The sequence below is a fragment of the Sapajus apella genome, unplaced genomic scaffold (genome assembly GCF_009761245.1).
Source record: "Sapajus apella isolate SASKATOON/1434 unplaced genomic scaffold, GSC_monkey_1.0 scaffold78, whole genome shotgun sequence".
NCBI lineage: Eukaryota > Metazoa > Chordata > Mammalia > Primates > Cebidae > Sapajus > Sapajus apella.
In genome coordinates, this window is record NW_022437018.1 from 1,459,124 (window position 1) to 1,484,369 (window position 25,246).

General features: G+C 40.3%; 1 protein-coding gene across 7 annotated transcripts in view; it reads right to left on the reverse strand.

Moving 5' to 3' along the window:
• The window catches only part of FAM13C (family with sequence similarity 13 member C), a 115,899-nt gene that overhangs the window by 15,898 nt on the left and 74,755 nt on the right, over positions 1-25,246 (reverse strand). For all 7 annotated transcript variants that reach the window (XM_032252541.1, XM_032252536.1, XM_032252534.1 and 4 more), the window contains 5 exons: positions 22,401-22,485; positions 8,219-8,429; positions 6,901-7,039; positions 2,373-2,454; positions 726-937 (listed from right to left, as the gene is read on the reverse strand). In XM_032252541.1, the coding sequence (XP_032108432.1) occupies positions 726-937; positions 2,373-2,454; positions 6,901-7,039; positions 8,219-8,429; positions 22,401-22,485 (729 nt within the window). The remainder of the gene's footprint in view (positions 1-725; positions 938-2,372; positions 2,455-6,900; positions 7,040-8,218; positions 8,430-22,400; positions 22,486-25,246) is intronic.

Here is a 25,246-nt window from a genome sequence, read left to right on the forward strand (position 1 = left end):
GAACTGAAAGTCAATCACACCAGTTTTAGAGGTGAGACAGGGGACTACAGGAAAGCTTCCCTGGCATAATTGAAATGGGAGCATAGATATGCAGGACAAGGAGAGATTAACGAGGTAAATACTAATCAGTCTTTTCTTCTTTGTAAAATATAGTAAATCTTCTCTTTGAGCTTCAGGCTCATATATTCAAATGTCTGAAAACTCTACCTGGATGCTTCACAGAGACTTCAAAACTAAGATACCCAAAGCTGAAAACTTGTGTTTCAACCTAACACTCAAGAAACTCTACCTCTCTATTCTTATTATATAAATACCAAACTATTTTCCTTACTATTTATAGATTATCCCTGCTCTATTATTTTTTAATAAGACATGAGGAAAGGGGCTGTAACTGGAGTCCTTTCTTTTCATACAATATGCTTATTTCCTAGTCTTGGGTTCATTTGCTAATTTGAAGGTGGGGGTAGCTGAGGAGAAAGGGATATGGTGTCCTTGCCATTTGCTTCCTAACAACACCCAAGAATATAACATCCAGAATGGTGGCATAGCCTGGAATCATGTGGCACTACTGCTCATGGCCAGTAACCTATCAAGAATTCATCTGAAATTTTGGACCCAGGCTAATAAAAATGTTTATGTAATGGCAAAGTGCTCTGACAAATTGGATTATCTCACTAGCACTGTGTGGAGTATTGGAGCATGCAATATAAGACATGGTGAGGTACCTTAGAATCTTCTTGGGGAGGAAGCTGCTCTCTTTTCTCCTTCAGGCATGTCAAGGCAGCATCTGGAGTCTCTTCTCCAGAGGAGCTTGGCTCTGGGCCCGCAGCTTCCGGCTTCCCATTTTCTCTGAGGACTGTGGGTTGCTCACAGGACAGGTTTCTACGTGGACCTTTAGGAGCACTCCCCTGTTCTTCTGACAGCTTTAGCTTTAGTTCTAAGAGAAATGCTATAAGTTATCATAAGCAAAGAGAACCCACAAGCCCTAATTAGAACATAGAGCCTTTCAGGAATTCCTTCCCCAATGCCAAATCTGTAGAAATGAACACTAATGATGGCTTTCCAGAGGGCAAGGGCAACCCTTATTACAAGGGCCATTAACATAAGCTCCTAATAAGGTGTGAAACAGCAATCTAGAGGCTAGGATCTCATGGAGGTGGAGGATATGTATGGGAATAACTCAGTAGTTTAGATTTCAGAGGAGGAAGAGTTTGCAGGAAAACCAGTGGTACCTGGCCTTACCTGCAATGTACTCTAGCACCTGAAATTCTGAACCCAAAGATTTGTTTACTTAGATTTTGAAGTTGTGGGTTCATCAAGAGCCCCTGTAGAAACTCAAGTAATTCTGGAAGACATTATACATGTAAACACTCAAGGAACTATAGGAGGGGGTGGGAAAGGGTAGATGGGAGTATCAGCCCCAACTTGACAGATTTTGCTATTTTTGTCTTACGGCAGCTTTTAAGATCCAAGAATTATTGCAATGTGCTTTATATTAAACATAGATAATTAAAAATAAAAAAGCCCCATGAGACTTATCAGGGAATTACATTTTAGAGTATGCAAGGGGACTGGTTGTTTGAATAAGGCATTTATATTGATTTCTCCATTACATAGCTCATTTTCTTTGTTTGATGTTTGTTTGCTAGTTAGACTTTGGCTCGATGTTTAAACACTACATATTTTATAAACCTTCCACATCATTACAGTTTAATACCACTGAATTAATATTCCCTTCTAGTTCTTTTTAGTCACTCTCCTTCCAGAAATTTGGAAAAACTCCCATGTCTCTAAGTATTAGAGTGAGGAAAGAGGAAGAAAATAATTTTTATTGGTAAATAACAATAGTCCATTTTAAGTGGATTTTAGAGTTAATACTCACACCACTGTTTCCAGAAAAGGACAGAAAAAGGAGGACACTAGCCTACATGGTAGGAGAACCACATTCTACACCTGGCCCACCATCTTCCAGCTATGTAACCCTCCCCACTCCATGAGCATAAATGTCCTCATCCATGCACTGAGGTGTGTGGAGTAAATGATTTCCCAGGCCTCTTCTGTTTCTAACATCCAACAATCCAATAACTTAGGGAGGTTAGTGCTCCACATGTTGAAATGTTCCTGGCAGTGAAGTGAATCATTCCACTTGGGAGTCTGGAGGGCCTCAGTTTCTTTGTAAGGAGGTTTATTACATGGGGTCAAACGATGACAGAGATCCAAGATGCTTCATTTCAAAAGAGAGCTACAGTCTAAGCAGGAAACAAGATGCAAGTGGGCACAGGTGGAAATAAATCTAAAATGCTCTGGAGCACATTATCACTACTTTAACTACTTCCTTTCTGAGGAAAAAAAGACCTTTGGTTGGCATTTACCTTTGAGCTGTTTACGACCTTTAGCCAAATCATTCATCCATTTCAGGACTTCAGGATTAGATGTCTTGTCACCATGTGAAGGCTACCAAGGGAGGGAAAAAATGGGGGGGGGGGTGGAGGGAAGGAGAAAGGGAAAGGGAGGCGGATAAAAAAAAGGGAAAACAAAATTTTTAAATAGCTGAGTCACACAAAGGTAGTTTAGGAATATATAAAGCTGGGAGAGAAATTCACATGTGACATTACTGATGGAGTTGCTTCTGATGAAGTTGCTTCTAGAAAACAGAGTAAAATGTTCTTGACTTCCTCTATTCTTTAATCCTTGCCATGGGTATTATTTCTAAACATGCCTGGTCACCTAACACTTTTCACAAAGTCTTAGCCATGCCAGTGCCCCTATAATCAAACTGTCAATCACCTTGCAGGTCGCCCACAGCCCATATATACCCCATTGCCAGGCCATTCTCTGTAGCACTGCAGATGACTGCACTGATACAAAGCAGTGCTTACTGCCTTGCTCGTGGCTTACACACATGGTGTATGTACATAACCTGTGGGAGAATACTAAAAAACTGGAAGATTCAGCTCTTATCACTCATAGCCTCTAAGCTAAAGAAAGGAGATCCCAGAATCTCTAAAACCTGATGATAGTCCTGAGAAGTCAGTCTGTCAGGGGGATTAATACCTTCACTAGTGGCAACCAAACATACTGTCCTTCTACCCCCATAGATCAGTAAAAAACTGTTCCTAAACAAGTCAAGACTCCATTATAACTTACATGCAAGCTCAAGAAAATTAATGGTTACTTTAAGGATGCACAGGAACTATAAAATAAGCCCAAGATGACATGATCATAAACATAATAGCCTGAAATATGTGCCTTGTTAATGACCAAATCTAGAGGTTGTGTCAATTTTTTTAAGTATCCACTAAATTCATGCAACAATGGCAGGTTGTTGGTGAGAGGGAGGCATAGGAAGTTGGGGATTTTTCAAACTCAAAGGAAAAAACTACAGTGTGACAGAATCATCACATGTACATGAGTTTAGGTATACTCATTATAAAACAAGGCATGATTCTGTCAGTTCTAGAGTGATTTTTAAAACATACATTTTTAAATTAAAATAGAAAAGAAGATTGACAATGATTCTTTCCTAGAAGAGCTTGAATAGGAGACTGGTTTCCATGAGGGATGGGAGGGAGTCAGGGGAGGGGTGGGGGGGAAAAATTCTCTCTGTCTCTCTCTCTCTCTCTCCCTCCCGCCCCCTGGTTTCAGGACCATGGACAGTGACATGTGGGCATCAATCCCAGTCCTCTAAAGCAGCATAGCCTAGTCCTATCTATGGTCTGCTAGGATGATGCACTGTATAGTCCAGAACTTCTGCTTTGGGTAGCAGTCTGGTTACATGGAAAGTCAATGTTTTACATTTGGTTTCCCCAAATCCTCAGAGAATTCTCCACTCCAATCTGAGAACACATCTTGTTGAACAATGTTTCACTGAATCTGTTCCACACAGTTAATTCCATCTTTTGAAATATGGCAAAAACAAACATACACAAAAAAAATCCCAAGACCTTAAGCCAGTGACTACAAAAGAAATAAGTTTTTACTACAGTGCATAGAATTTAGGAGAAATTTAAGGCTAAATTTCTGACAAAATAAAGCCTGAAATCAGTTTCTGAAATAAATTTATTTCCCTACCCTTGAACAAGCTTTTAAAAGAGTTAAATCAAGCTCACATGGTTGGAAGCTCTCAAATCACATTGAACATTCTCATATACTAGCTGTAGATCTTCAAGTCTTTTCACTTCTTAAGTGAAATATTCTGATTCAAAAGACTCCAAACGTCATGCACCCAGAAATTATATAGTTTAGGTTTTGTTTAACGAATTAAAATTCAGCTCCCAATTGCCACTGTATGAGATTTGTGATCTGCCAAAGATGATTCAAAAAGACACATTAGAAAGATTACTGAGAGGATTATAAAAAGATCTGAGCTGCTATTCTGGCTAGAACTATTCTTTGCTGTATGATTCTGTGGAATTCACTTCCCCTCTCTGGGCCTCAGTTTCTTCAATTGTCAGTTGAGACAAAAGACTGGCTGATTCTTTCAAATTCTAATATTTTCTGATTCCACTGAAAGTAAATATCTGGTTGACACAGCCTTTTCTTAGCCCAAGAGTCCAATAATCCAATGTAAAATCAGATGTAGAGAATAAGCACAGTTTGGGATAGGTATATAAAATGGTTACTGTAAACAGAGATGGAAAGATACATGTGATACATGGGTATCAGAATAACACAGAGGCCCAGCAGGAGCCCAGATGCAAAAATTCACAGTGGGTGCTATGAATTCCACAGCCAGGCTGCCTGGAAGAGGGGCTTTACACACAGGAACCAATTAAAGCCCACTGACATGTAAAACCTCTAAGCACAGCCTGGCACCCTGACAGGAAGACAAGAGGAGGCCCTGTTTCCTAAGACATGTGAGGTTCTGATTATAACAAAGACTTTTATACACACTGAAGCAGTGGTGACCAGGGAGCCTCCTTCCCCTTCTGCTCCCTGATCTGTCCTTCTGCATGTTTATTTAAGTGTATATGTATGTGTGTGTGTGTGTGTGTGTGTGTGTGTGTACGTGTACATGTGCACATGTGTGCATGTATGTATGGTCTAGCTTCAGAAAACTCTAGACAAAGGCAGGAGGTGCTTCCAGGAGTAATTGTCTTCCAAAATAATCATCCAAGACCTGTGGCTGTGGGTAGAAAAATCCAGTGGAGAATTAATATGTATAGTTTTCCTTTATTTTCTAACAAGGCAGAGACTGCCATTGAGTAGCCTATTTAAATATGTAACTCATAGATTAAAAAGTTAGTGTTATCTAGGACCATTTACTTCCTTTGTGCCAAACACTGTAATAAGCGTTATGTATGTACTTCCTTATTTACCACTTATAAACTTAAGGTCATTGCCTAATACTGACTCCATTTTACAAATGGCCAAACTGAGACTCAGAAAGGTAACAAGTCCAAAATCTGAGTGTTCTTAAATAGCTGTCATGGATTCAAATGCGAAATAGTCTGATTCAAGAACTGCCAGATAAGAAGTGTTAGCAAGCACTGGGAATGGAGCCCCTGGTTGTTACTCTATATTTTCCAATATGAGGACATCATAGATCCAACAGCAGTCCAGCAGAAAACAGGTGAAAGCAACTTCTCCCAGGATATCTGGAGCTTTTAAAATGTTGACACTTAAAAATTTTACTTCTATTCTATTGCAAAATGTACTCATCCGTAATCCATTGCCCCAAGTTGTGACCCAATAGAACACAAGCACCTTAGGCAATTTATGTCCACCAGGCACCAGTTTCATTATCTGTAAAATAAAATCCTGGACTATTAATGTGTTGAGCTCCCTTCTGCTCTATAAAAGACAATAAATAGCTGTGACTGCCTGACTCTGGGGAGGACAATTTTCAACATCCTGACTACAAGCACCTTGAAGGTAAATCTGATTTTCCCCTATTTTTGCAAAGCTAAAATCTGCTCCTTAAAACTACTCTTTCAGTGAATTTGAGGGCACTATGGGAAACATAGGACAGGAAGAATTGAAGAGTGGAATATTACCCACTCTCACCTCTCTCCCCAGAACTTACTCTGTACTCAGAACAACTTTCCGATTGCCTCTGTACCAAGTGCTTAGTGAACCATTAAATATTTCAAGATGTATGAGAGATTATTCCCTGTTCTCTTTTATCCTAATAACAAGCTGTTCTGTGCTCTCTGCCGAAGACCCAATGTTTTTGTCTAATTATTTGTGGATATGGTTTTTCTCTATGCCATGGGCACCACTGGAGAAAATAAAAGCAACACTGATCATCACGACACTTACTTGTGACTCTATTTTTTCTTACATAAGAAGAAGGATGGCTCATGTTTGCTGCACTGCAGTGCTAGCATGAAGACTAGTGTCTCTCTGATAGAAAGGATGGATTAGGGTTGGTTCTTATGAACGTCCTGAAAAGATGTCACTTGAGGAGTCCTCATTCACCAACCAGGAAATACTTTAATGTCAAAGAAACATCTCTCATTCTGCTCCACAATTGGAGATTCTTCCCTTGGGTCCTTAATAAGTTCTTATCAAAATGCAATTGGGAAAAAGTAAAAAAGAAGAAAAGACCAGAATTCAAAAGCTTTCCAAAATTTTTCTAAAATAGAAAATATTTTTCCAAAATAGAAAAACTATTGATAATAGCCTTCCTCAGAAAAAACAAAGGGAGATCAATAATCAAATAAGTTTGGAAATGATGGTTGTAATCCATTACTAGAAAATATGCTAGCAGAAATTAACTGACAGCAGATGAGAACAAGACAGATAGAAGATGAAGACTCTGTGATAGATCCCCGTTAGCCCATGGGAAGAGAGCTGTCCCCTGGCAAAGAAGTGTACCCAGAAAGGATGGATAGAGGCTGAGGAGAATCCATAAACCTCTGACCAATCTGCTCCAATGACAAATCCTAGGGTCCTTACCCGATATTTCTTTTCTTGTTCAAATTTTTCTTCAAATTTCCGAATTTTCCGCTTGAGGCTCTGGATGTGCTTGGTGAGCTGGGTGATGGTCTGTGGCTCCTTGCCATCTCCACAGCTGCAGCGTGAAGAACTCCGAGGCCTGCATTGATTACAGGGAGAAAGGTGTATCAAAACAGTGCTCTTTCAGTAAAGAGTTCTGTTGATCTACAAACCAAAATTACTGGATTGTCAGAGAAGTTCAGAGGGAAGTTCACTATTTGATGAGGCTACCATAGTAGCAGTTGCTCATTAATGGAGACTCCTGATCACAAAACTCTGTTATGGGTGGATGTTTTCTAGGACTTTAGTGTAAAATATCAAAATATTAGTCCAAGAAATGCATTTTGTAAAGCTTAGAGGAGGCCAATTTAAGTTTAAAAAGAGACAGCCCTGTTGAGACCCTTTCCTCAGTAGGGTGTACAAGCCACATCTACCAACATTTTCAAGAAAGATTTAGATGAGTGATTAACTTTTCTTGACATAACAGGACTTTTTTCTTTAATATGATGAAAGGATGGACTCCTTCTCCCAGAATTGCATACACTCTCTCACATGACACACACTTGCAATAGCAATAATTCACTAACTCTTTCAGGTCCATCAATAGATAGTCCATGGGCCCAGGATTAGATAAATTCAAGAAAAAATAACATGAATTCTGAGGGAGAAGTCAGGGATTTCCTGGGCATATTTTTAGCCAAGAGAGTCTTAATCTTAACTATACATCAAAATTATTTGTGGAACTTAAACATAAACAACACGTAGTTCCTCAATCCCAAAAGCAAATTCCAAATGGAATGGGTAAGGGGCAAGCATCTGATTACACACACACACACACACACACACACACACACACACACACACAGTTTGGACGAGGGTCACTATTGTAAGCTACCACTTTTCTAGAATCTAAAAAGAAACGTAGATGGACAGCTCCCAAGTGTTCCCACAACTCATCCATCAACGTCACCACTGGACATGGAAAGAATATTGAGCTCATCAAAAATGATGTCTGATGTCTGATATGTGCATGTATATATGTTCAAACATGTGAGCCCCTGGGCTATCCTGTCTCTCATGACCATTTCCTTTTGAGATATCAAGGTCTGCAATAGCATCCCAACTGGCAAGTACACTAATTTTTGTCATTTATTGTTCCAGTCTTGCAGTTGCGTTAGGCAGGCATATCTGTGCTATTTCAGAAACATTTCATTGTAGTTTATAAATGTGGTATCTGAAAAACTGTGAAAGGAAGACAATAACAAAACAGTTTTCTTACATCATAAACTGCTGAGTGCTGGGTGGAGATGGGGCTGACTCGGGATCTAAATTGAATCTCTGGCTTTGGCTGAAGATGGAGCATCGTGGTGACAGCAGTGGGTTGTCACCATCAGTGATGTGATAGAGCAGCCTGCTGGTCCCCACAGACTGGAGGTCTTCTGGTGCATTGTCGGCCTCATTCTGCCCATCTTTATGGACTGGTGAGGGGTCTGGGCAAATAAGACAAATCATCAAGATTTAGAAGTGACAGAGGGCTTGAGATTGTCATGTTCCTAAATAAAGATCATAAACATTCATTATAATGCCTTGCCTCTTTGCCATTTCTTCCTTCTTGGGATATGAAAAGCTTTCAAAGTATTGTCATGTTTATTCTCACAGAACCTGGACAGAAAATATTACAAAGCTGCTAACAAAAAAGGAAACAAATGAGTTTGGTATAAGTCACACAGTCTGCACAACTCCCAACTACAAAAAAAAATCCCCTTTTTATGTCACATTATTTGCATAAGTCAGAGGGTATATTACAAAGTGTTAAAGCGAATAAAAAGAAAACAATAAAATGGAGCTGGAGCAAAAGATTATAGATTATGAGGAAGAAAGGGGAAAACAATAGCCAGTGAGGGAAGGGGGAGAAGGGAATAGGAAAAAGAGAGAGGAAAAACACTAAGAGGAAGAAAGGAGAGAGGAGTCCCCAGAAAGAAAATTATTCAGAAATCATCAAAAATGATGGAGAACTCTGCTTATCAACAAGGAATGATACTTAGAATATGCTAAATGGAAACCACAAATTTCAAAACAAAACAGATTCCATTTTATGTAAACACACAAATGTATGTGTACAAACAGATGCACTAAAATATCAGAGAAGTTATGTAGCAACTACAAAGTATGGTAGAATCAGGAATCATTCTATGTTTTTTCTCCAAAACTTTAGGTACCATTTTATTTCAGACAAAACAAAAATAAACCTGCTCCAAACCCTCTCCCCAGCTAGCAATCTCTGCCCCTGAATTCTCACTAGAACCAGCCCCCTTTTAAGTTAGCTTCCCACCTCACAATCAGTCCAGAAGGTAGGTACCCCTCAGCTATGGAAGTAAGGGCAGTGGACTAAGGCACAGCAGCAGGGGATCAGGTCATTAGGAAACTGAGTCAGGGGGCCAGAGATGGGGCTCTGCACTCTCGGCTCTGTACAGAGTTATTCAAGAAACAGCCCATTCTCCTTAAGTTTGCTCAGCAGACAAGTCAGGACCAGCCAAGGTTTTCTCTTTCTTACTACTTCTTCTCTAAAGAAAGTGGAAAACAAAAGATTTTCTGGATGAATAAGCAGAATCAGAAAATACTGCTGATGGATCTGCTTGTCCAAAATAAATACTTATCACAATTTGGTACCGGATGAATCTTAATCAGATTTAGAGTGGCTCCTTGTTCTCTAGAACTTGAAATGCAATTTGCTTTGTGTAACATCAAAGGTCTGATTAGGTTCTCCTGTGCTTTCAGTTAGCTTCTCCCTGGTGGGTTGTAGACTGGAGGGTAGATAACGCCTCCTATTTTGCCTTTGAAGCTCACTGACAGCACAGTCACTGGCTGAGGCTGGTCTGAAATGGATGCGACGACAGAAGAGTTGGAGGAAGGCAAATGGCAGTGACTCCAGCCCAAGGCAAGGTGTAGTGGCGTGACACACATCACCACAGGCAAAACCCTTGCCATGAATAATTTACCCAGAAAACTCTGCAGTTTGGAAGGAGCCCTCAGAGTAACAGGAATGAGTTATTAACCAATAACTCACAGCATATAATATCACCTTCAAAATATACCAGCAGGTGTATGGGTTCCTCATCAAATCCTTTTCTTAAACCACTAGGCTCTAAGAAGAAATGTGTTTTATTTATGTTACCAGTTTCTTGGAAATATCTTCCAGAAATAATAATGGGGAAGAAAATTATCTTTAGCAGGCACCTGGGACAACTACATTTTTACTGAAATGGGAAAGGTCGGAGACCTTCAACCCTCAGCTCAGCTGTGGCCCTGGGGTGAAAACTAACACAGTCTCTTGTTGGCTGCTGCTTTATGATGCCAAAATGGAAATACTTGGGATCCTAGCCACATGACTGTGAAGCTGCGCCAGGAAAAGATCTGTTTCTGGAACCCATGGAGTCCTAAAATATAACTTTGTAGAATCACAGATCACTACAAATGGCTTTTTAAAAAACTGCATTGCAACAGTAATTCTAAACCTCCATTTACATGGCATCTGTTTTCCCTCGGGCATTTGCATAATTTACCATGTGGCCCAATTAACATCCTAACCTCCTTGCCTCCAATTCACTACTGAAGGAAGCTGTGAGCCAGAAAGATCCCAAAGCAACAACTGAAAAACAACACAGTCAAAAGCTGGTAATTTCGTAGAGCCTCAGTTCTTTGTCGAAACTCCCCATTTGAGCTGAGAAGGGGCTTAATTAAATCAGCTGACACATGCATATGTGTGCGTATTTGTGTAGACAGAATTATTGAGCTCTTTGCTCAGAAGAGACCAGTGTAGATTCAGAGCCAATGCTCCTGCTGTCCTGGGAAGAGTCCAGGCCACTGCTTCCAGACTCTACTTCCCAGTAAGGAGAAGCTGAAGGCAATATTAAACTAGGGTGAAACCTTTGTTCCCTGGGGACACATTACTTTTTATTCCAAAGGAAGGTGCAGCTTGCCAGGGCTCATCCTGTGATGCAGTATGTTTTAGAGGAAAGGGTCTGGGAGCCTGGAGTCTGGTAAGCCTAAACTTTCTGTGGGGCTCCAACCAGTTTCCCTACCTCTCTTAGTTTTCTTGTTTGGCCCGTATTCCTCACAGGACTGTGATAAGAAAAACAAAAGGAGACATTCTGTACAACACTGTTTCTACACAGTAATCACACTTATCGACAGCGGGTGTGTTCCAAGACTCCCGGTGGATGCCTAAAACCACAGAGCAGATCAAACCCTACATATACTATGTTTTTTCCTATATAGAGAGAGAGCTTTGATAAAGTGTAATTCATAAATTAGGCACAGTAAGAGATTAACAACAACTAATAGTAATAATAAAATAGGGCAATTATAACAAGATACTGTAATAAAAGTTATGTAAATGTGATCTCTCCGAAAATATTTATTGTACCGCACTGTGGGCACCTGAAATTGCAGAAAGGGAAACCAGGATATGGGGAGACTGCTGTGGTCACAATGCTGTTACTTAGGCTTAAAATTTTGTTAAAAGGCCAGATCCCATGTTAAGTGTTTCTACCTAATTAAAAAAAAAAAAAATTTACTTTGTATTTTCTAAAAATTTCTGTAACAAATAGAGATTAATTTTATTTAAAAAAAAAAAAAAAGGAAAACACAAGTTAATATTAAAATGTGGGGGGAAAAGTAAACTTTCCTGAGAAGGGAAGTGATAAAGCATGCTGGTGGCAGATAACAGAGGGCACAGGTTGTTAGTTTGGATCCCAGGCCTACCACTGGTTAAAGAGAGTTTGGAAATGTTGAACCTTTTTAAACCTCCATTTCTTCATCTGTTAAATGGAGGGAATAATGGTGCCTGCCTCACAAGATAAAATTATACCCCTATAAAAGTATTTTTTACCAATATAGTTTTAAAAAGTTTTTCAACATGCAGTATTTTTTTTTTATTTAAGCTTCATCCTAAGTGATAGCCAAGAAGTCATAAATCTGTACTAGTAAAAATGTACTAGTTACATTTTTTAAAACTAATACACATTAAAATAAATTCATCTTAAAAGTAACAATGTTTACCCATGCATCCTTTATATAGGGTATTTGGTGAAATGTCAGGATAAAGCATAGAGCTACTGAACACAGTAGCTATGAGAACAATTATTTTCAACAAATATTATTATTAAAATAAGGAAGTTGAATATTGCCTTCTCTTACTGAACACCAACCTCATTTGGAATCCCTACAGGGTTAATATGTGAAATAAGAACCAATATACCCCTCAACATGTTGTCACTAGTCTGAGTCCCTACTTATAAAAACATAACAATAATCATCATGTCTAACATTTATGAAGTGACTTACTATGTCCTCAATCTTATTCTGAGATTTTTTGCATGTATTTAATCTTCATAACAACCACATGAGGCTAGTAGTAATATGTTCTCCATGTTAAATTCAGTAGGAAAGGTTGCATCACTAGGCTATCTCCATTCATGGAGAGTTTGACCAATGCTTGAAACAGAAGACTCTACATCTCTGACACTGGAAGCTGGAGTGTTTCTGGTGGCTCGCTCAGTCAGCAGAAGGGAACATAGAGCAGAAAAGGAGTTATCATCAGTGTGTGATAACCACTGAGATCACTTCTGCTCAGGCTGCAATCCCAAGCAGAAGCAAATGCTACTTTACAGAGGTTAAATGAGTTAGTCAGACTTAAGAATATCTTTCTAATGTGAATTTTAAAGCTATTCCAAACCTAAGTAAATCTCTATCTGCAAAAACTTGAGATGAGCTGCTGATTTGTAAAGCTGCACTCTTCGGTTTGCCTATCATGGTGGGCTCATAAATAGCATTCAGGGACATTCCAAAATGCCAAACATCAGCCTTTGTTGGTTTCAAATGCTAAATAAACCAAAAGCATGTCCATGATTCTAATGAGGTTCAAGCCTCACCGTTCTCAACCAGCCTCTCTCAGGACAGACCACAGGGAGGATAATAGCATCTCACACACAAAGAGGGCCACAAAAACAAAGATGGAAAAAAACAACAAGAAAATATCTGATTGATATGTGATGGGTTCAGTTTTAGGTATGTTACATTTGAGTTACTGAGGCACTAAAGGGTTAGCTATGGCGGTAGGGGAGAGAGAGTATGGGTAAACCTGAAGTCATCCCAATAACCAAGGCTGTGAAAATAGATGAGCGTCCTTGGTTAGAGAGCACTAGAGAGGAGAAGCAGTATCATCACCTCAGGAGGGAATGAGGGCAGATACAAAGGGACTCTGGACTGGGGAGACTGACTGAGCAGTGAGGAGGTCAGCACTCCAAGCAGTCCTGTGTGCCAGCTTCTGTGGATGGCCATTAGATGTGTTAGGGAGCTGGAAGGGTGGGAAATTTGTCACCCTGAAAACAGGTCTGGGCTTCATAACAGTCACCATTCAGACCCAAGAGGCAGTTTGCCATGATGGATAAAAACATGAGCCACAGGCTCAGGAAGACCCAGATTCTTGTCCCAGTTTTGTCACTGGTGTGACCTGGGAGGCATTATTTAACCTTTCTTGATCTCATTGAATTTGAGCAATACCAAGGGAAATGGCCAATGGACAGCTTCTGAGTTCTGAGAACTCTCCCTATGCCACCAAAATGGAGTCAACTGCTCAGATAACAACCAGGTTGAACAATGTCCTGCCCAGGTCCAGGGTTCTGCCTGAGCTGTGGTGCTAAGGAAAGAAAAATCATCATCTATCATAGTGCAGAAGATTCAGAGTGCCCTCTAGGAATACAGAGAAAGCTGGATGCTGGATGCTCATCATTTTTCAGCCCACTTGACTCTCCAAATCTTCTAGTTGATTCTTGAATAGTTGATTACCTTTGTGGTACTGCTGATTTAAAAAAAAACTGCTATTAAGATAAGAAGAGCTATTTTCAAACAGGAGTATTCATTTATGAGCAGAAGCCCTTTGGGAGAATATTTAGGGAACATTGAATATACAAAGCAAACAGAGAGACCACTGAAGGAAATTCCAACCTTCAATGTGGGTAGTACCTTTATTAGGCTCATCCCAAGTCAATTAGAAAGTATAGTCAAGAATTATTTATCTCAAGTGTCATAAGTTAGGCTGAATCAGCCAATTCAGTCAAGGAAGCTGGACCAGCCGCTCCAGATACAGCCACAGGAATGCATGATTCTCAAGGAACTAGAAGAGACAAGAGAGGCTGTCTACCTGGCCCTAGACCTGGGAGTCATCCAGAGTAATGTCAGACACCAAGCTTCCAGGCATGCCATCTGGTCACTTCCAGGCAGTCTTTCTATGCATGGCAAGCTGATACTAAAATAACCCAATGAAAGGTATTTTTTAAATGACTAAAATATATAGGAAACCTGTGTGCTAGGGGAAAGTGCTGAGAACTCTCTGTATGTTCAATTTTTTTGTAAACCTAAAACTGTTTTGAAAAATAAACTCTATTAACATTTTTTTGTAATGACTATAAGGCTACTGGTTAAAAGCCTAGGCTCTGAAGTTAGAGGCTTGGGCTTGGTCTGTGATACCACTTGTTGGCAGTTGTTATATCCTTGGCCTGCGAGTCTCTTCAAATTCAGAATTCTCATTTGTAAACAGCTAAAGTCAAATACAGTCAAGTATAATAGCACAGTACTTGGTCTAATGTAAAAAGTTAATTTAAAAAAATTAAATAACTACCTGGCATTTTGGGCTGTAGGACTGATATTTTCGTTCCTATAATGCAGTTGGAGAAGTGACCTCAGAGAATTACACCGTCACCTATACTGTACATTTTGAAAGCAATTTTTAAAAATGCTTTCCTTGGAAAACAAGGGGTTAATGTGAAGCTCCCTTCTTCATAGATTATGAAGATGGTTATTAAAGCATCACAGAAAAATTAGTAATAGTAGGTAACTTTTCTGGCCAAGTTATGTCATCGGTTTAGCACAGGACAGATTTTATTGTTACAAATGTAGTTCCAAATACAACAGGTGGTATTTATTCAGCCATCGGCTCTAAAGATTATTGCTGTTATAAATACATTTTGCTTAGGGGAATAAGTGTAATGTCAATCATATGCAAGATTCTAGACGGGACCTGGGGAATGAACAATACAAAATGTCACTTCCACTCCCTGGAAGTAGTTAGAAATTATGATAGAATATATATTCAAAGACAAATGTAAGCATTATCAACTGGAGGAAAGGAAACATGGCTCTGAATACAGAGAGAATGCCCAGCTTTTAACATAAAGACAGCTGACATTTATGGAGCATTTACCACAGGAGATGAGCTAAGACCTTCATATGTATTATCCCATGCCATTCTCACAACAATCCTAGGAATTAGATAATATGCTTTCTCCCATTTTAAAGAAAAGGAAACTGAGGAGGATGAGAGAGTAAAAAATCTGTCCAAAATCACCTAAGTAGCATATGAAATTCTGTAAGGAATTATCTTTAAGAGCAAGGCAAAGCCTTCTGTAAAGTACAGAGCTGAATTAATATCTTAAGAAATTAATTCAGTTCCAATCCTTGCAAGTGCATCCTGGATTAATCGTGTTTTATATTTTAGAAATGGCATGGAAGAGGAAATTTTTAAACAAGCTTTGTATGAAAATATATCTGGGTTTTCACGAAGTCTATGCAAGATTTTCATACCAAAGATTGTTTTAAAACAAAACTGAATGATGACTGGGCCATGTTTTGCAATGGATACAAAGTTCACTTAATATGTAGCTAAGGGCAGAGATTAATTCCTGTCTTTATGATGGACATGTCAGTACCAATCTTTGCAAATGGGTCCTGGATTAATCTTATTTTACATTTCAGAAATGGCATGGAAAAGGAATTGCAGAATGATAAATCTGAGTTTGCAGATGATGTTAACATTTTTCAGAGTAAAATGCTAAGCAACCACAGAACAAACTCATGAACCATGAAGCAGAGGTTCAATAGTGGCAGATGACTTGCACTGTGGGCCAGTAAGTGATGCTGTTAAAGGAAACAAAGCCAGCTACTCCTAACAAATAACAAGCACTAAAAGCTATTAGTTTAATCAGGTAAGGGATTTGGGGAGCTCTGATAGAATATACTGATATGACAAAATAAAAAAGCCAGGAAAATACCGTACGTCTCTAGTAAGGGTTTAGAAAACAATCCCACAGGCATAATTATTTCATATTTATTTTATAAAATGCCCCCATTCCCATTTTCAGGTATTAATTCATTTCTTTTTAAGTTGAAATCATTGTAGATTCACATGCTGCTGTAAGAAATAATAGAGGTCCCTTGTATACTTGCCCAGTTTCTTCCAGTGGTGATTTTCTACAAAACTATAGTACCTCTGCTGATATTTACAAATAAAATTATAGTATTTGACTCCATGTGGAATACATCATGCAGTTATCAAGTGAGGCACAGGGACCTAGAGATGGATTAGATCAGAGGAGACAAAATTACAGAAACAGAGGGGCTGTAGCAAATAAACCAGATACAAATCTAGTTCTCCTCAGTCTGACGAGACAGTCAGGGATGGATTTTTAAAATGACTTTCAAGACACATTAATTATACAGAGGGCATTTAGACCAGCTATCTACTTCATTCCAAATTCTAGAATATTAGAACTTTGGGGACTTACCATTTAAGATGGATGGTAAATAGCATAGGGATGAAGAGTTTAGCCTGTGGAGTCAAAGTGGGGAAAGCCCTACTACCACTTCCCCACTTTCCACCCAACCTCCCTCTACTCAGCAGCTTTGCGCCCTTCAGCCCGTCTATTAGTCTGTTTTCATGCTGCTGATAAAGACATACCCATATAAAGACTGGGCAATTTATAAAAGAAAGAGGTTTATTGGACTCACAGTTCCACATGGTTGGGGAAGCCTCACAATAATGACAGAAGGTGAAAAGCTTGTCTCACATGGTGGCAGACAAGAGAAGAGAGCTTGTGCAGGGAAACCTTTTTAAACCCATCAGACCTCATAAGACTTATTCACTATCACGACAACAGGATGGGAAAGACCTGCACCCATGATTCAATTACCTCCAACAGGGTCCCTACCATAACATATGGGAATTCAAGATGAGATTCGGGTGGGGACCGTATCACCGGTTACATCTCCAAGTTTATTTCCTCATCTTTAATCTGATGGTGATAATGAAAACTATATCATGGAGTTCTTGTGAAGAATAAGAAAATTCATCAACTAATGCCTGATGCAGATACAGAGATCATTGTTAGCTAATGTTGACGTTATTCACTTAAAAGCTTTTAAAGCAAAGGTTTCTGAACTTCAGCACTATTACTATTCAGCACTATTGGACCAGATAATTATTTGATGAGGGAGAGAGGTGGTCCTGTGCATTTCAGGATGTTTGACAGAATTCCTGGCCTCTACTCACTAGATGCCTGGCCTCTACTCACTAGATGCCACCCCCTCATTGTAACCAGTTGTGTCTCTAGATACTGCCAAATATCCTGTGGTGGGGGGGCAAAAAATAGACCCCAATTGAAAACCTCTATTTTAAAAGAACCAACTTAGGACAAATAAGTGAAGTATTACTTTCCATAATGGTAGCCATTTTTCAACTGGTACATCCTAAATATATATAAAGGCTCTAGAAGGTTTTACAAGTCTCTGTCTCTGTCCCTCTCTCTGTCTCTTTCTGTCTCTCTGTCTCTCTCTCTCTCTCTCTCTCTCTCTCACACACACACACACACACACACACACACACACACACACACACACCATAATGAATTAAGTTTCTAATTGGAAATTCTGTGCCCTTCTGAGGTTGAATGAAGATTTCCTCTTACTGACTTTCAAAGACTATCTGGGGTTGCCCCCACATAGGCTGAAATATCAAGTTATATGGATAATCAGATGCTCCTAGAAGGATACCTGAAAATGCTTTCCTGTTCTAGAAATCTATTTGTAAACTGCACCTGTAACAGGAACATATTTCATGTCCTCCCTGCAGTGGTACCATGTTCTATAAAGTATTACTGAACCTCCTTGCATTTCAGAATCACCCAGGGAGCTTTTCCAATGCGGGGATTCTCAAACCTCATTTTTATGTTTTAATTTTTCATTTTAAGGTAGGGATTTCAGACATCTGTAAGTTTAGTAAGCATTTTCAACTAGTTGAAAGTTTCTGGTCAGGTGGACAATGTCTGGAAATATGAGCAAAAAGGTCAGGTTCTGGTTGACTCTGACCTATGTCAACTTCAACTTTGGAAGAGACCTACAGAGTATGCAGAATCTGCATGAGAATAGTTGTAGACTCTAAATAGACATACTACATTAGTGTCTTACCCAAATTGAAAGTTACTTGAAAATCAAGATTTTAGAAAAATATCATAAAGTACTGCTATGGAATTATTATTTCTAGTAACAGGTATTCAGTTATCTATGGTTACAGTTTTTGCTAAAACTGCAAACCATCATATATCCCTGGTCAGACAGAACAAAGGTTACTATGCTGAGTCCTGTGGAACATGAACAGTCCTTCTGCACACTTTAAAATGACAAGCAGTTGAAAAGACAATCCTCATTCCATTTTCCATTCAACCATATCAGATTAGGTGTTTACCAATTCCATGCTGGAAATATTTGCTTCAGCTATAAGAAGATATTGACAGAGTTACAGGTATTTTGAGCCTATTCTGTGGGTTTCTGCCTTAGTCGTTTCTGGCTGCTATAACAAATTACCATAGACTGAGTGGCTTATAAACAACAGAAATTTATCTCTCACAGTTCTGCAGGCTGGAAATCCAAGATCAGGTGTCAGCCTGGTTGACTTCTGATGAGAGCTCTCTTCCAGTTGACTTCTGCAGGGGGCTGACTTCGTATAGCCTCACATGGAAGAAAGGGCAAGCTAGCTCTCTGTACTCTTATGAGGGCCTAATCCCATGGCCTAATCACCTACCCAAGGTCCCAACTCCAAATATCATCACATTGGAAATTATATGTCAACATACATTTTAATAAATTGTTGGGAAAACACAAAGATTCAGACTCACAGGTTGTGGTTTGCAATCTATAAGTAGGAACAACTGTCCTAGAATACCTGGAAGTGAATATTTCCTAGCATGTGGGACATTTAGTGCTAAAAATAGGACAATTCTGTGCAAAACGAGCCAGCTCGTTACCCTTTGTACTTCCCCAAGCTGCCTTGCAGCTGATTTCTTCTCCGTGATTTTTCTCTAAGGGCCTTGATACCTCAAATCTGTCTATATCCCCATCCTACTCACTCCCAACCTGTGGGCTTTCTCCTCTTGAAATAAGTAGATGGAGCCAACTGGTCACAGACCCTGAGTTATAAGTCCCATGTGACCTGTGAGCATTTTCCTGTTGGCAAAATTGAGGTAGAGCAGAGTCAGAGAGACCTTGACATTCTGTATCAATTCAAGACACTGTCCACTTGACCAGTGTGGTTCCATTACTCGGGAGTATTTATGAAATACACAGATCTTCTCCAGAGAATCTCCATGTTGGAAAAGCTTCCTGGTAATTATGATCTGTAAGAAGGTTCTGGAACAGTATCTAGAATACAGTGTCCCCAGGGGTGCCATAAAATGTTCTTGTGGCATATGCAGTTTACAACTGGATGTTTAGGACAGGGGAGTATGTCAAGTATCTTACTAGGTGGAACTGATCTTAGTAACCCATAAACTCAATTCAAAGCCAATCAAGTCTATAGTGAATTTGAAACCTACTAGGTCACATGAATTTATACTTAAGAATGTTTGCTATTTATGGTTAAGTGGCAGGATAATATTATATTTGGGTATTCTTATAAAAATCACCTGTTGGATATTGTCCATGTTATTGACATCAACAATTACTAATTGAATTTTTATAACAATTATCATTTGAATATTTATATACATGTAAGGTTAGGGATAATGCTAGATATTAAGAAAGAGAAGACTATTTTTTTTTTTTTTTTTGAGACGGAGTTTCACTCATGTTACCCAGGCTGGAGTGCAATGGCGTGATCTCGGCTCACCGTAACCTCCACCTCCTGGGTTCAGGCAATTCTCCTGCCTCAGCCTCCTGAGTAGCTGGGATTACAGGCACGCACCACCATGTCCAGCTAATTTTTTGTACTTTTAGTAGAGACGGGGTTTCACCATGTTGACCAGGATGGTCTCAATCTCTTGACCTCGTGATCCACCCGCCTCGGCCTCCCAAAGTGCTGGGATTACAGGCTTGAGCCACCACGCCCGGCCAGAGAAGACTAGTTTTAAGTTACTATAATCTTTTATAAACTTTTAGCCATCTGTGTTCATCTAATACAATCATCTTCTCATCAGAACTAACATGAAAAAACCCAGTTTTAAGGTGTCCAAAGATCACTCTAGAAATCTATCCCTGAGTTAAGAACCATAGATCTAAGAATAAATTTCTTCCCTGAGTGACGCATGGATTAGAAAATGCATGGCCTTCCTATAACAGTGCATCTTAGAAGCCAATGAGACCAAACCATCCCATAATTTAAGTCACAAAGGCATCTTAAAAATGCCTGTCACTTTGTAGTGACAAATGAAGAGACTCCGTAGGTCCCCGAAAACATCAGTTTTCTAGATGTCTCTACAGTCTAGTTTTCTAGACTGTCTGGGGAGGGCTCTGAGACATTTCAGATTCCTCCACATTTTGGAAAGTCCAGCATGTAACCCACAAGCCTCCTCTCTAAAGCACCTTCTGCATATCTTTGCCATTTGATATTTAACATGGAATGTATTACTAGCTCCTCTGTGTGAGCAATCCCTACATAAATCCTGTATTTATTTTCATTTTATAATGAGTAATAATAAGCTTATACAAAATATTGCCCATGCCAAATGAGAAAATCTAAAACTATTTTTAATTTTTGGGAAGACACATAAAAGTCATGATGAAAAGAAGAAAAAATATATCCATATCCAACATGCAACAAATATTTTACTGCCACTTTGTCAGACACTTGTATAGTTAATCCAAATAACTCAACAGTTAACTTCTAATTGGCTTGACACTTCTTTACGTGTTTTGTATTAAATATGTTGTTTGTTTGCAGAGAGTGGAATATGGTGTTGAGGGAAGAAAAGGGATGTTGTCTAAATAATCCAACTTAAATCACTAATTGGCCTAACATTGGCTCCTGCTCAATTTTATTTACCACTCACTCAAACATAATGGCCAACAGAGCAGGAGAGATCACTGAGCAACAAAGACAGCCAACTAACCACCTACATTCACAGGGAAACAATGTACCACTCACCAGCAATGCTATGCTAGGCTCCAGTGCGTTACGATGAATAGCAGTACTTCACAGGTCAGTTTAAGGATATAATATAATGCACAAAAAGTGCTTAGAACAGTGCCAGGATCATAGAAAGCTTTGAATAATCATAGCAGCTACTACTAGTAGCTATTATATGCCACCATTATTAATACACATTCCAACACTGGAGAGTACTAATTTGCCTGCTTAGACTATGTGGGTTTGCTTTCTTTCTTATTTTTTTTTCCTTCTCTTAAAAATTTTTTAAATTGTTTATTTTTAATTTGTGTGGGCACACAGTAGGTGTATATATTCATGGGGTCGGCTTTCAACAGGAGTATCTAAAATGTACTACATTATTGCTAATGGTACTGAAACAGATTACCTTTGTAAATCTTTTCCTTCAACTCCTAGAGACTAAGGACCTCTCATGAAGAAAGTTTGCCTAAGCCTATTTCTATAATTCATCTGGAAACCAGTCTGCAAGCCTTCTAACATGACCTCTTCATGTTAGAAAACATAATTTTTGCTCTCACTTAAAAAATTAGTGTTTCTTTCCTCTCCAAATATTCCTGGGAAGATTAATTTGTCCGCTGTTGGCTAGCCAATCTACCATCCCAGAATTAAAGCCAAAGAGACTAACAAAAAATTGAGACCCAATTTGGGACTTTTTGACAAGGAAATTAATGAAAAAAACAATGGAGATATAACAAGGCAATACAGGATCAGAATGAGGTATTGGTGGAGCACTCATCCCCATTTTTCCTGCATGCATGCATCATCTTACAAGCAGTTAACAGAGGAAAGGAAGTAGCAGTGTGGAAACTTCTGCATCCTCAACACATCAAAGAGTCTCAAGACAGCACAGATTATCTAGGTCCAGTAATATAAAATAAGCATAGCATTCATTTGTCCCGGGAGACCAAATGGGAAAATGAAGACTAGAAGTTGTGATGGGTACTTGCACCTGACACCCATTTGTGTTAAGTGTGTCTCTTGGTCCCAGCTCCAAGGCTCTATGTTACAGCAAATCCCAATTCTTCTTACTCCCCCTCAGCTCCTCTGGGACAATTGAGAAGCACGTCTAGGGCTTTCATGTTGTCCCAGGCACCATTTTCCCTCAGGGGCTCAGGCTGAGTGTGAAGCAGCAAGAGACTGAACTACCTTTAAGAGTACAATCTGGGACAACCCCCAGCCCTGCTCTTACCTGCAGAATCCACCCCATCAGCAGGCACACTCTGGGTCGATGCTGGGGCTGGGTCCTTGACTCCATGCACCTGAGCAGCTTCTTCCTGGTTTGTTAAAAATGCAGAGCACAGATCAGATTCGAGGGCTTGGAGCTTCAGCAAGGAATTCTGCCAGCAAAAGCAGAACATGAGGCCAGCTAAGTAGATGCCTAACACACAATGGTGTGTCCGCAGCTCCCGCAAGAACCTTCCTCCACTGCCTGGCAGGAAGGGGTGGTGACAACAGCTGCTTTAGGGAAAGAACTGGTTGTGCCAGAATCATATGCGCATCATTCCACCTGCAGGCTCAGTTTCTGCCTTGTTTAAATCCTAACGTATATGGCTTATCTGTGACACATGGGACTCGTGATTTCGTCAGCAAGAGACGCTGCATCTGAAGAACCAATCTGAAAAGATATCTGCTTCCCGGGTGCTTGAGGCTTTACGCCTTGCAAGTGTTTCATTCACTGTGCTGACATCAGGAAGCAGAGAACATTAGGTCCCTCCCAGGCTACCATTCATAAAAGCCACGGTCCCTCCAAAGCAAAGACTGCAGCAAACCGCAGTGCACAGAGTTACTGCTGCAGAGGCTGCCTAGCATCTGGGAGGGGCTTTGAGGCTCCTTAATCCACATCTGCGTGTGTGTGTGTGTGTGTGTGTGTGTGTGTGTGTGTCTTCTAAAGTTACTTCTCTCACATGAGAATAGGGTGAGAGAAGAGGGTAGAGGGAGATGACCTTGATCATTTAGCATAACCCAGCCACTGAGGGAGAAGCAATTTATCTTTCATAGCCCTCAGCATAACCTCCCACCCACTCTCTTTATTTCTCATTTTAAATTTCTCCCATGATTCTTAATAAGAACAAAGTCATACAGACTGACGCATGCATCCTGCCATGATGCAGATGCCAGCAAATTAATTTCCCCGACCAGGTGAAAGTGAGTCAGCCTGAATCCCTGGCCAGGCTCTCTCCCTCTCCACAAGAAGGTTCTGCAGGTCGCAGCTGCTCTTTTACCCTCCCATCTCCAGCAGGGATGGGCACCAGGAGCAAAGCCACTGGTCCTTTCCCTGGTAGGACCTTCCAACACACACAGGCACACACACACCTACTTACACCCTACCCTCTGCATATCCCTTTCCCTACACAGCAGCATGCCCACTCCACAGCCTCACCCCTGCCACATACACACCCTCATCCTCTACTACACACACACACACACACACACACACACACACACACACACTCAGTCCCTAGTGCTCACCTCCATCCTACATGCACTCTCATATCTACCCCTCACCTCCTACTCCACACAGACCCTCAAACCATCATACCAAACCCCCATACTTTCATTCCTACTCCCCATGCCTACAAACACCCCACCTTCCACATACACACACCCTTACCCCACACACACCTCAGACCCTCACATCCAGCCCCGGAAACCTCCCAGCCTACTCCACACATACCCATGCACACCCACCCCCCACACACCCACATCCAACCCCCATGCCTCACATGCTATTACACACAAACCCCTGCTCCATGCACACCTTCACACCTTTCCTCACATAAGCATCCACCAACATCTCCCACACCCCAATTCCTCCCTTCCATGCAGGACCACGTCCTACGCACACCCCTGATCCATTCTGTTGATGTGAGTATGAACCTACAGTAGTGTTTTAAAAGCTGCTCGCCGAGGGATGTCCAAAATCTATTGTCTCATCACCATTCTGAAAGCAGCAGGTCCTAGGCAAGCTCAGGATCTGCCATGCCCAGAGATAGGGCGGGATCCAGCACAAACCTCCTAAAAGCTCAGGGTCCTTAGCCTGAGAGTCCATAGCTCACATGAAGCACCTGTGTGAGACCGGGGTGTTTTTTTGGCTTCCTCCTCTGCTCTGTGATGTTTTCCTAGTTGCTGAGTGTGGAAGTGATAACTGAGGTTGTTGACAGGAACTGCAGAAGGAGCAGGGACACCAAGTTTCTGGGAGGATTTAGTATTTAGTAAACAAGCCACTGGGAGACAAACAGAAAGATTCCAGGGAAGTTTCCTACTACAGGACATTGGAAATCAGTGGGCTTTCAAAAAGAGCAAAACTACTCTGAAGATTAACAAATAATGCCATGTGAATGTAAACGGTGCTGCCACTATGCAAAACAGCCCGATGGGCTCACAAAATATTAAAAATAGAATTACCATATAATCCAGCAATTTCATTGCTGAGTATCTAGCCAAAACAATTGGAAGCAGGTACTTGAAAAGATATTCAAGTACCCATACTCATGGCAGCATTAGTCACAATAACTAAGAGATGTGTTTGGGGTGAAATTGTGTCTCTCCAAAATTTATATGTCAAAGCCCTAACCCCCAATGATACTGTATTTGAAGGTAGCCCCTTTAAAGAGGTAATTAGGGTTAGATGAGGAACAGACACCAGGGAGACAGAAAGAAGGACATGTGAAGATGCAATGAGAAGACAACTGTCTGCAAGCCAAGGAGAGAGGCTCAGGAGAAATCAACCCTGCTGGCACCTTGATCGTGGACTTCCAGTCTCTAGAACTGTGAAAAAAAAAATACATTTCTGTAGTTTAAGCTTCCAAGTCTGTGGTATTTGTCATGGAAGACCTAACAGACTAACACAAGGTGGATGCAGCCCAAGTGTCCATGAGCAGTTGAATGGATAAATAAAATGTGGTTATGGACATACAATGGAACGTTGTCCAGCATTCAAAAGGAAGGCATTCTGACACAGGCCACATGCTACACAACATGTATAAACTTTGAGGACATTATGCTAAGAGAAATAAGCCAGTCACAAAAGGACAA